At 44.2% G+C, this 13,374-nt stretch overlaps 1 protein-coding gene across 1 annotated transcript; it reads right to left on the bottom strand.

Annotated features, from left to right (window-relative positions):
• Positions 1–254: 254 nt before the first annotated feature.
• LOC123288807 (olfactory receptor 2C3-like) lies at positions 255–1,286 on the bottom strand. Its single transcript, XM_070517346.1, has one exon. It carries the CDS (start codon positions 1,284–1,286, stop codon positions 255–257), a length of 1,032 nt encoding a protein of 343 aa, XP_070373447.1.
• Between the last annotated feature and the right edge of the window lie 12,088 nt (positions 1,287–13,374).

Here is a 13,374-nt window from a genome sequence, read left to right as displayed (position 1 = left end):
CACATTATTGTAAACAGTTAACAAAATAATATTATAATTTACATTTATAACCATATAAACAATTAGCAATATGATAATTAGCACATATACTACACATAAAACAATATAAACAACTAACAAAATGTTATGATTATTAATAAAATGAAAACAGCAAATACTTTCTCCTCACCTGGTCTGAAAATGGTGGGTGAGCACATTCATCTCATGTTATCACCTTCCTTGAACTCAAGCAACATTGGAATAGAAATGACATCTCAAATATTCTGCCCCAAAAATCTATTTTGAAACTTCAAACTGGTTCTTCCTCTTCCCTGGTGACTACACTCTCTAAATGTGCCCCCGTGTCCCCACAAGCCACAGCTCTTCTCTAACACAAGGTGCCTGAGTGCCTTCTTCACGTCCTTGTTCCTCAGCGTGTAAATCAGGGGGTTCAGCATCGGGGTGACCACAGTGTAGAAGAGGGCCAGGAACTTGCCCCGTTCGCGAGAGTTGCTCTTGGCCGGCTGGAGGTACATGAAGATGATGCTCCCGTAAAACAGAGCCACGGCTGCCACGTGGGAAGAGCAGGTGTTGAAGGCCTTTCTCCGCCCTTCTGCTGAGCTGATCTTCAACACAGCACGGGTAATATGGCCATATGAGACCAGGATGAGGCCCAGAGGCAAGACAGCAAAGATAAAGCTGGCCACGTACATCTCCACCTCATTAAGGCTGGTGTCCACACAAGCCAGTTGCATAATGAGGGGCATCTCACAGGGAAAGTGGTCAATGTGATTGTTCCCACACAGCGGCAGGAGCATGGTGAGTGTAGAGCCCACCATGCTGTTGATCAGACCCCCGAGCCACGAGATGAAGGCCAAGCTGAGGCAAAGCCATGGATGCATGATGATGGTGTACTGGAGTGGCCTGCAGATGGCAGCAAAGCGGTCATAGGACATGACTGCCAGGAGGACACACTCAGTGGCCCCCAGCCAGTGTGAGATATAGAACTGGACCACACACCCTCCATAGCTTATGGTTTTCTGTGGTCCCCAGAGGTTGACCAGGAGTTGTGGGATGATGCTCGTGGTGAAGCCAATGTCCAGGGAGGAGAGATTGGCAAGAAAGAAGTACATCGGAGTGTGGAGGTGCACATCCACACAGGAGACCAGAATGATGGTGCCATTGCCCAAGAGAGACACCACATAAAACCCCAAGACAAGGACAAAGAGGATAGTTTCTAGCGAGGGTCGTAAAGAGAAGCCCAGGAGTATGAAGGCTTCTGGAGAACTTGCATTGGCTATTTCCATGACCATATGCAGCTGGGGGTGGGACAAAAAGGCCACCTGCGGGTGAATGGGGGGCACAGAATATGAGGCATGAAGAGATTATATCAGTTAGCACATTTTCCATATAAATTTATATCCAGTGTTCTTGAATGCATCCTCCCAGCTGCTCCACGGATGATGTTGCGTCACCTCCTGAAGGCCAATGTGTACTGTTGCTAAAGGGCACGGAGCCGGCATAACCTGGGGAAAATGGACATTCATGCAAATTCCCTGGCATTGACTTTTACTGAACTATTGCTTTGGGAGCAACATCTGCAGTCAACCTACGTGTTTAGTGCTGAGGATTTGTAGGGTGGAGGATGGCATTTTATGTGATGGAACACTGCACAGCATTGAGATTGTGCTTTCTTCTTCTCTCAGTCAATGGCCACACAGAGTCCACCTTGACATTCCTCTTTCTCTCAGAGTCCACACTTATCACAAATTGTTGCTTTCTCATTAAATATGTCCAGATCACATCGCTGTTCACCAGCTCTGCTCCTCCCCGTGGCCCATGGCGCCATCGTCTATCACCCGAATTATGGAGCTAATATCCTGACTCGTCTCCCCACATCCCTGTTACGTCCCTTCACAGTATTCTCAGCACAGCAGCCAGGTCACATTAGACATGATGTGACCATCTTGCTCCACAGCTCCACACGCCCATGTCCTGGAACAAGGCTTGCAGGACTTTCCCCCAAGACATGCACATGCTCACTTTCCCTCCTCCTTCAGGGCGTTTTTAAAAGCCACTTTCAGTGAGCCCTCCCTCACAGTGTTACAATGTTGAGACCCCTCCAGCTCTCTTCTCCTCTTTCCCTGCTTTACATTTAATAATAGTACTTATCACCTTATAACACGTGCTATTCTAATTTATCGTGTCTGTTTCCTGTCTCTCTCACTGGAGTACAAGTTCCATGGAGCCATGACCTTCAGTCTAACCTGTCTACTTCTGCTCCCCAATGCCGGGCCCAGCGCTAGGTACACAGAAGTCCCTTCATCAACAGTCATTGAATGGCACTTTGTAAAACAGGTCTTTAGAATGGTGTGTGGGCCCATTAGAGGCAGGACTGGAGAAACATGAAGGCCTTTCTGAGGGACTCACAAGGCAATCTCGCAGTGTGTCATCAGGAAAGAACTCTCGGAACCGTCAGAGTCCTGCAGAGGTGACCAGAATATCCCCTTCTCCTGTACAGGTGGAAGAAAGCAACCGTGACCCAGCAGGACCAGGAGTGAAGCCAGAAGCTCCCGTAGAGGAAAATGCACAGTCTCAGTCTGCTTCAGACGTTCCTGAAAAGTTCTGCAGCATTTCTGTGCAAAAGTATTAATTTTTTTCTTCCCTGGCCTTTGAAAGGAAGAATAAATTCATTATAATTAGAGTCTACGCAGGGGTGAAGAACAGAGCAGCTATAAAGTCAACTGTGAACCCTTTTAAAATCCCGGGGAGTGAAACTTACCCATTTCTACAGCTGGAAGTTCATCAGACAAAACAAACTTGCACACATGTACATTTGCAGTGTTTTAAAATACACACAGAGTTTCCATCATGCATTTGGAGAAATGAAACTCTGAGAGCATCAGGCATTTGCCAAAATTCATGCACGGAAGCTGTACCGGTATGGGCTTTATTGAGCCAGAACGCTGAGACAGTCGTCTGATTTGCATGTGGCAGACCACGAAGGCACTGATGCTCTGAGAAAGCACAGGGGATGGATGCTGGGTATCCAAATTGGGCAGCATCGAGAGATGACAGAACATGGGTGGTTCAGAATGTGGCTGTGGGAGAGGAGAAGTGAACGGGGATAGTTCTGTGCAACTGAGTCATGGCACACTAAAGTGACTGCCCCACACTGAGGGTCACCTCAGATGAGCTGATGAGGACATAGAAAAGGGAAAGGCTGACCTGAAGCTGTGTCGTCCCCTGTGGGTGCACGTGTCCGCTCTGTGGAGATATGGGAAGTGTGTTACTCACACATGAAGAAAATGCATGAACATCACCAAGAGATAGGGACCATCAGTTCTGCCGTGATGTGGTACTTTAGCAGAATTCTTTAGGAAATGAGTCCGTTGTGATGATCAATCTCTTTCTAGAAATGTTCAATGCATACCCAAAGCTGCTCAGGAAATGTACTGGAGCTACACCCAAGACAGCCAGATTCTTAGAACAAAATAACATTCCCAGAAAGGAAGAAGTTTGCTCATCCACAGAGATTCACCAAAACTGTCACAATGAAAATCCTTCTTGAAGATGTGACCCCATCTCTAGTCCTGGGACATTATGACAAAGAAAGAGAGCCTAGTGACAGTTGGGGAAATGTCTTGAGTCCAAATTTCATGAATCAATTACGCAGTCACAAACTCTACCCCTGAATGCAGGCAGCCTGCTAAAATGCCAAAGATCCCAAGAAGAACAAATCAGATTATTGAAATGGATCAGTGCTCCTCAACCTGAACTAGAATTACCAGAAACACTGGCATCCCAGTTCATCTTAAATACCACGAAAAACAATCAAGAATGTCACTTACTGATGGCGAGCTAGCAGCAGCTTCTCCCTGTCTGCAGGGGGAAATGGTGTATGTCGGGCACCATTTTATTTCAGGGATTGATACGATCCATGAATGCAGCGCACGTGGCATTAAAAAGTAGGGGAGTAGCCACGGGATTCAGGAAGCACTAAAAATATTGGCGATCACCAAGTCATCGGTGCCCACCTGCTAGATCCTGTTTAAACGCGTGTCTGAAGGACACATTCTCAAGTTTAAAAGCAGGAGGTTTAAATTAGGAAGCAGCACTTGCTTTTTCCTAAGAAAACTGTTAGCAGAAGGATGAGGCTGGCTCAGAGTGTTTTCAGAATAAGAATACGTGCCGACCTCAGAGGACCAGTGTGTCACACAACCCTTACAGCCCCAAGACATTCGTCTTATCCCCTGGAGCCTTCAGGAGGGACCCTGAGGGTGATGCTGTATCAGAGAGTGAAACTGGAGGGAAAGAAGCTTTGGGGATTTTTTTCCCTAATGAATAATTACAATTTAATTGTAGTTTCTGTACACACAGAATTGATCCTTCTTATAAATGAAAACTTATTTTAGATTTTTATACTTCCAAAGTTGTTTACAAAACTTAAGAATCAGGTCTCTGTATGCAAAGATTTAGCATGTGATGGGGGAGAAAGTCTGAAATATTTGTTCATTACAGTAATTTGGGTACATGCTGTTATAGGTTTTTTTTTTAAATCCAATCATTTTATTATTGGCGTACACCACAGTGATGAACTAACACTTTCCTTAATAGAATGAGCTTAGTTTTACACATAACATGTAAATTTACCATCATAACCATTTTGAAATGTGCAAGTCAGTGAGATCAAGAGCATTCAGGAAATCGTGCAGCCATCAGCCCTACCCAGCTCCAGAACGTTCCACCCCCCGAACACACCCTGAAGCAGTCACTTGCATTTGCCGTCTTCTCCGGCCCCAGATTTCTGGTTTCTGTCTCTACGGATTAGCCTATTTTGATATTCCACATAAACGACATCATGCAGTTCGTGGCCTTTTGTGTGTGGCTTCTTTTATTATGATAATGTGTTCTAGGCTCCTCTGTGTTGTGGTGAGTGTCAGAGCTTCATTCCCTTTGTATAATGTTCCACTGCATGACTTTATGATATTTTGTTTCTCTATTCTTCTTCTGATGGACATTTGGCTTATTCATGGACATTCGGGTTGCTTCCACATTTTGGCTACTATGAGTAGAGCTGCTATGAACATTTGTCTACAAATTTTGCTTGAACACCTGTTTTCAGATATTTTAGGCATACACCTAGGAGTGGAATTGCTGGGTCATATGATAATTCTATGTTAACGTATTGTGGAACTAATAAACTTTTCCAAACTTTTCCACAGTGACTGCACCATTTTATATTCTTGTTTTATTTTGGGATTTTTTTTTTGAGGAAGATTAGACCTGCGCTAACATCTGCCGCCAATCTTCCTCTTTTTTGCTGAGGAAGACTGGCCCTGGACTAACATCCGTGCCCATCTTCCACTACTTTATATGTAGGACGCGTGCCACAGCGTGGCCTGACGAGTAGTGGGTAGGTCTGGCCCAGGATCCGAACTGGTGAGGCCCGGGCTGCCCAAGCAGAATGTATGAATTTACCCGCTGCACCACTAGGCTAGCCCTCCATTTTACATTCTTGCAAGAACTGTATGTTCCAACTTCTCCAAATCCTCACCAAGACTTGTTGTTTTCTACTTTTTAAGAAAAAATATGGCCATCCTAGTAGGTGTTGAGTGGTATCTCATCATAGTTTTGGTTTGTATTTCCCTGAAAACTATTGATGTTGTGCCTTTTTAAAAACATTTTTCTATTTATTTATTTTCCATATATTATGATTTTATTTATTTATTTTTTTTGAGGAAGAGTAGCCCTGAGCTAACATCTGCCAATCCTCCTCTTTTTGCTGAGGAAGGCTGGCCCTGAGCTAACATCCATGCCCATCTTCCTCTACTTTATATGTGGGACGCCTTCCACAGCATGGCGTTTTGCCAAGCAGTGCCATGTCCACACCCGGGATCTGAACCGGGGAGCCCGGGGCCTCCAAGAAGAGGAACGTGTGAACTTAACCGCTGTGCCACCGGGCCGGCCCCTCGTTGTGCATAGTTTTATGTGCTTTTTGTCACATTTATATCGTCCTTGGAGAAATGCTTATTCTTTGTCCACTTTTAATTGTTTTGTGTCTTTTTTTCTTGTTGAGATATGAAGTCTTTATATATTCTAATTACTAGACCCTTTTCGCATAAATGATTTGCAAATATTTCCCCAATCTGTGTCGTCTTTTCACTCTTCTGATAGTGTTCTTAGATGAAAAGAAAGTTTTCTTTTAAAATTTTGACGAAGTTTAATTTATCTATTTTTCTTTTGAATGTCATATTTAGGGAACCATTGTCAAATCGGAGGTGACTAAGTTTCTCCTCTGTTTTTTCTGAGTTTCATAGTGTAGCTCTTCTATTTAGGTCCTTTTAGAGTTATTTTTTTAATATGGTCTAAGATGGGGGTTCCACTGCATTGTTTAGCAGATGCATACCCGCTGCCCCAGCACTGTTTGTTGAAGACACTGCTCTTTCTCCACTGCAGGGCTCTGGCTCTCTCCTCTAGCATCAATTGACCATAGGATATGAGTTTACTTCTGTGCTTCCAGTTCTGTTCCACTGAGATACACGTCTACTGTTATCACACTTTGGTTACTGCTGCTGTGGAGCAAATTTTGAAATCGGGAAGTGTGAGTTCTCCAACTTAGCTGCTCTTTTTGAATATCGTTTTGCTATTCAGGGTCCCTTGCAATTCCACATGAATCTGAAAATTGGGTTTTCCAATTTCAACAAAAGAAGAAGCCAGTGGGATTTTGATAGGCATTGCATTGACTCCACAGACCACTGGGGCGGCACCGCCATCTCAACCTTCCCGTTAGTCTTTCCCACTCGTGGACACGGGATATCTTTCTATTTGTGGAGGTCTTCCTTAATTTCTCTCAGCAATATTTTGTGTTTTCACTGTACAAGTTCTGAGCTTTCTTGGTCAAGTTTATTCTTAAGTGTTTTGTTTCTTCAGTGTTAATGTAAATGGAATTCCTTTGTTACCTTTTCAGATTGTTTATTGCTAGATACAGAAATACGACTGAAGTCTGTGTTTGCTCTAGTGTCCTGTAACCTTGATGAATTCATTTATTAGCTTTAACAGCTTTGCGGATATTCAGGATTGCATATGTGAAGACCATGTCGTCTGTGAACTGAGGGAGTTTTCCTTCTCCCTGTGCATTTCGGAAGTCTTTTGCTTTGGAAGAATTTGCTTGCCTCATTGCTTTGGCTGGAACTTCCCGCACAATGTTGAGTAGAAGTGGTGAAAGTGGGCATCATTGTCATGCTCCTGACTTTAGAGGGTAAGCTTTTGGTCTTCACAACAGAGTATGACGTTAGCTGTGGGTTTTTCATATATGGCCTTTACCATGTTGAGGAATTTCCCCTCTTGAATTAAATCAATTGATTTTTGTATGTTGAGCCAGCCTTGCATTTCTGGGATAAATCTCACTTGGTCGTGGTATGTAATCCTTTTAACATGCTGCTGGATTTCGTTTGCTAGAATTTTGCTGGATTTTATGTGTATATTCATAAACTATATTGATCTGTAAGTTTCCTTAATGTCTCTATCAGACAGCAATGTACTTTCATGTGTCCTGTGGAATAACTACTACTTTGCTGGATGATATTTCTTATTCTTCTAGCAAGAGTCCCTAACTGCACCATGATTAACTCACTCTTCAATGTGTCTAAGAGCCTTGAGCGGCATCTTTACTAAGAATTTGACCTTTGAAATCAGTCAGGGCTGGGTTTGTACATTGCGCTGGCGCTAACTTGATTAGGCTGTTAGTTAAGCCTCTTAGATTTACTTGCTTTCAGTTTTTTCAAATATATTTTAAAGGGTTTCCAGATATTGTTCTACTCCTTAAGCTCTGTGAAGCTAAGACCTGTGTCTGTCATAGTTACTATTATATTCCCTATTGTCCCAGTACATGCCTTGATGCTTGGCATGTTGACAACATCCAATACTTATTTATCATTACTATAAATTTCAGGTGTGATATGATTATTTTTCGATTTCTGTGTAGATTCCATCATGTTCACGACCAGAAGACTAATTACGATCCATCACCACACACATGTGCCTAATCACCCCTTTATTATTATTACTATTAATCAGTGAGTGAATGACTGTGGACCCTGTCTATTAATCAGTAGAAAACGGCTGTTTTCCAGCTTTATGGAGACGTAATAGGCTTACAACATTGCACAGGTTTAAGGGGTTTCAGCACGTGTTTTATCCCAACACCACCATGCAATTCTCCACCCCAGCTGGGTACGTGTCCTACGACTCAACTAAATTCTGACACTTCCCCTCGCTGTGGGCTGCGGACCCACCCTTTCTCCATTCCCACTCTGCTTCTCTCCAGACCACTGCCCACTAACTGGCATTCTATGTGCTGCTTTCCTTATCTTTACATACGTGCCCCCTTCTTTCAGGATGTCAGCGCATGAAGGTAGTAGTTTCTTGTTCACTTTGCTCCCTCCTGCATCCCCAGCTCCCAGAACGTGCATTAAGCAGCATCTATAAATGTACTGAATGGACTGAAGAGTGCAGGACAGTGGCTACTAGGGGGATGCAAACAGCCCACGGAAGCAGGAATTCCCACCCTGCTGCAAACAGGTAGCCCTTTCCACAGCTTGTCCACCCCAGAGCCGAACAAGCCTGTTGGAAAAGACAATTAGCTTGACCGTGGTGACCATTTCACAACATATGCATCTATGAAAACATCGCACTGCACAGCTTAAATATATGCAATCTTTTTGTTAATCGTATCTCAATAAAGCTGGAAAAATAAAAAAAAGAGAGATAAGATCTAACTCTGGGTTCTGCACTTTTTTGTTTTCTCTTCACCTATAACCCTTCACAATCACCCTGCTCCCAAATGCTTGTCATTCACATGTCTTCTGTCACCAGCTATAGAAAAAAAAATCAAGAACCTTGAGAACTTGTAATGACTTGCATAAGGTCATTCTTATACATCCTCCAATTCTGCATAGAAGTGATTGAGTTACAGAACATTAACACTGTAAGAGAAACTGATTCCTTCAGAGGAGAATTTGTTTTTCCCTAAAGACACTGACATTACTTTACGTGATAATTATATTATCTGATTTTTTTCATTCATACATTCCTCGAAGAGCTATGAGATGGGGCTGGCCCAGTGGCATAGTGGTTAATTTCACGTGCTCTGCTTCGGTGGCCCCTGGTTCCTGGGTTTGGATCCCGGGTGCGGACCTATACACCACTTGTCAAGCCATGCTGTGGCAATGTCCCACATACAAAGAAGTGGAAGATGGGCTTGGATGTTAGCTCAGGGCTAATCTTCCTCGCCAAAACAAAACACACACAAAAAACGGTGTAGTCATGGTTTTATCTTACAATATATTGTTTTATAATTAAAATACTACGATTTTTTGGTAGAAGTCTTTAATTCATAAATTTGTTTCCATTAAAGCTATTAAAACCAAAAAAGTGCACTTTGTGAGTTAGAGCAATGCATCTCGTATTTCTAGCCACAGAGCTACTCAGAATCTGAGTTTCTGTGTGCATCACTGAGCAAAGCAGTAACTGTGGCCGCCCCTGTGCTGTGGGTCGCATTAGCCGTGGTAGAACACTGAGGACCATGTCAGCCGTTCATCGTTTGTTGGTGTATTTCAGAGTCTCGTCATGCCCCATGTGGGGCAGGCACTCAACGCCCAGGATGGCTAACGCTAAGGTAGGCATCCCAAACAGAATGGAAAAGCAGGTCTCTTGCATTAGGACGCCGTGCATGCAGAAAATAAACGGTGGCTTCCCATCGGACCCACTAATTAGAAACACACAGACACACACTCCAAATCTGCCTGCAGATTTGAAACCTGGCTGCTTCATAAAATGGGAAATCCTTAGGTAAATAGTGGCAGGGATTTCTATTTTTAAGGATGGTGATGGACTCTTAGAAAAGAGGGAAAGACAAACTAATATCCAGTAAATATGCTGGTTGTTTTCCATAGTGTATGTAATTCAATATATTTTAGAAGAAAATGCATGCTAGTGTAGTATTTTCAAGTGAAGTAACTCCTGTGGAACAGTGCTGGCCCAGGGAACAGCACGTGGGGGCTGGCTTACGTCCTCTCCCCGTGGGAGGAAAGGGCGCAGAAACCCCCAAGTGGCTCGTTAGTTCTGGCACGTACATTTGGTTCCAGACTTTCCATTTTTTATCATTTGCACTTTGAGAATCCACCACACCTGAGAGAGGAAAGCGAATTGCTCTGTAAGTCTGAGGTTTATGCAAACCGGAAACTTTCAGCATCCATAAAATCCTCTAGTTTTACCTGTTCCACACTCCAGAAGGGAGCAGATTGTTTAGCATTTCAAATTATTCGAGACTACAGCCTGAAACGAGCTGTTACCTCAGCCTCTTGTCACCCTGGGACGTCAAAGCCTCCAGTGGATGAGGAATGCATCGATTTGGCAAACGAAGACTTTTAATTCAACAACTATTGGCCTAGATTTATTAAAACACTCCACGTATTCAAAAGAAAATCACAGAGAAGGATACGTAGAGTATGCGGGGAATTTACAGATAGAAATCTCCTCAGATAATCAGAGGAGGATGCTTGTCCGTCATCAGCGGGGAGCGAGCGGCACTGGAGCTGGGAGGAGACACAGCTTCGCACCCGCTGCTCCGTCTGCAGCCGGAGCCGCCCCCTCTCCCAGCAGGGGACGCGCTGCCACCCAGAACATCAGAACACAAGTGCCAGGAGGTGACTCCTGCTTCCTTCCATCCATTGTCCCCTACAGATCGAAGAAGCACACTGTTAACTTTTCTTTCTTTGTGTTTGTGCCGAGTGAATGGGAGTGACAAGCAGTGACGGAAACTGTGGGCATTGACTTGCTAGGACTTCTGGAACACAGTACCACGGACTGGGTGTTTAAGCAACAGAAATTCATTTCTCCCAGTTCCAGAGGCCAGAAGTCCTAGAGCAAGGTGCCCTCAGGGTGGGTGTCTCCTTGTCCTGAGGACGGGAGCCCTCTGTCTGTGTCCTCAAATGCTCTCCTCTGTGGGTGCATGTCCCGAATGTCGCCCTCTCAGTCAAAATCTCCTCTTTTTATAAGGACATCTGTCGGATTGGCTTAGGACCCACCCCAAGGCCTCATTGTAACTCAATCACCTCTTTAAAGATCTATTTCCAAATACGGTCACATTATAAGGTACCAGGGTTAAGGCTTCAACGTATGTATCTTTGGGGGGACACAATTCAGCCCCATGACACTGTGATTCTATGTTCAATGTCTTAAGAGGAAAACAAGTTAGTTAAGTTAGTTCTTTTTTTCTTTATTGAAGAATGATTGACAAATAAACACAGCATATATTTAACACATACAACGTTATGTTTTGAGACAAACGCATCGTGAAATGATGCCCCCAGTCAAGCTGATTCACCCATCCTTCACCTCACACATCTGCCTTTGCTGTGTGTGAGAACATTTAAGATCCACTCTCTTAGCAGATTTCAAGCACACAGCACAGTATCATTAACGAGAGTCGCCATGCTGTGGGTTTTCCCCAGAACCTCCTCATCTTACAACTGAAAGCTTGTCCCCTTATTCTTCAGTTAGCTCTGATGAGAACTAAGCCTCCTATTTATGGAGGCAACATAGAAACGGTGATGTCCCAGAGGCCACCTCTCAGCCCAGCACATCACCTCTTACGTTCCTTCCAGACACCCAGCCATCCTGGGTACCAGAGGAAATGAACTTCACGCAGAAAGATGCATGGTCTGTGTGCACAGGTGCAGACACTCACACACAAACACACCTGTAATGTTCACCTGGCACCTTTGCTGAAATGCAGACTCAGCATCTGCCCATGATTCTGTCCGTCTGCAGAACCCCCAAAATACTCTGATGCAAAAACCCCAGCAGAGCACCTCGGTGCTTTGGGAAAAGTAAAAGCAGGACACCACTTGGCTCAGTTAATCATTTGATTGCTTTGCTAAACTGACAAGGTTCTTACTGAATTAACTGAGGTTCAATGTGGGAATGCGGAGGAACCTCCACACCGTTTCCCACGGTGGCTGCACCTGCCTACACTCCCATCAGCCGTGCACAGGGCTCCCTTCTCTCCACATCCTCACCACCACTCGTTGTCTCTGGTCTTTTGGTAACAGGCGTTCTAGCAGGGGTGAGGTGCCGTCTCCTTCTGGTCTTGATTTGCATTTCCCTGATGATTGTGATGCTGACACCTGTTCCTGTCCCTGTTGGCCAACGCCCGCACTTTCACGTCCACTGGAGCAACCACCACAATATTCATGAAAACCAAATGTGGAAACAACCTAAGTGTTTGTCGACAAATGGAAGGATCCAGAAAATGTGGTGTATATATACAACGGAATATTATTCAGCTACAAAGAAGGAAATTCTGCCATTGCTGACAACACGGGTGCAACTAGATAGCATCGTGCTTTCCAGAGGAAAACAAATATTACACGATCTCACTTACATGTGGAATCTAAAAAATACCCCCACAAGCTCCAGAGGAGAATCAATTAAGCTAATTATAAAATTCCTTAGCATGAAATAATAATAACAATAGTAAATATAATGATTATCATCAACCAAGCAATTTGGGGGAGAAAAAAAACTTTTCTTCCATCCTCTTAAGTTCAGTAACCGGCGGCCTGTGAATTAAACTGACAACAGACAGATCAACAGAAGAAAGGCATACAAATTTACTAATTTTTAGCTTTACATGCATGAGGGCATCACAGAAAGAAAGTGACTATCCAAAGGAGTGGTGAGATATTACAGCTTATCTACCATCTTAGCAGGAGGAAGGGAGGGGACAGAGGCCACTTACGAGAGAGCAAGTGATTTTTAGCAAAGATAAATGGGCCCTTAGGAGAACAGAAGGGAGATAGGATAGCAGGTGACAATGTCTGTCTGGGTGTGGTGATGACTTCTCATCTCTTCTCCTCTCCTGTGATGGGTCAATTTTCCTTGTGGATGAAACTCCCAGGGAGGGGATTTATGATAAATGAGGGGTTTTTTTTAATGCTCTTTTTTGGTGAGGAAGATTGGCCCTGAGCTAACATCTGTTGCCAATCTTCCTCTTTTTCTTTTTTTTCTCCCTAAAGCCCCAGTACACAGTTGTGTGTCCTACTTGTAGGTCATTCTAGCTCTTTTATGTGGGATGCCCCCACAGCATGGCTTGAAGAGCAGTGTGTAGGTCTGCACCCAGGGTCCAAACCAGCGAACCCTGGGCTGCCTAAGAGGAATGTGTGAACCTAACCACACAGCCACGGGGCCAGACCCCAACAGTCGAGTTCTTTTGGTTAGCCATCAGTAGTGGGATTAAAGTCTTGCCCTTTTCCAGTCCGTTCATGCTTGTGTGGGCTGAGGGGGCGTCAAAGAGGCTGAGAAAACCGGAACTGTGGTCTTGCCACATCT

Source organism: Equus asinus, chromosome 9, assembly GCF_041296235.1.
Source record: "Equus asinus isolate D_3611 breed Donkey chromosome 9, EquAss-T2T_v2, whole genome shotgun sequence".
Classification (NCBI taxonomy): domain Eukaryota; kingdom Metazoa; phylum Chordata; class Mammalia; order Perissodactyla; family Equidae; genus Equus; species Equus asinus.
This window is presented reverse-complemented; position numbering and strand designations above follow the sequence as displayed.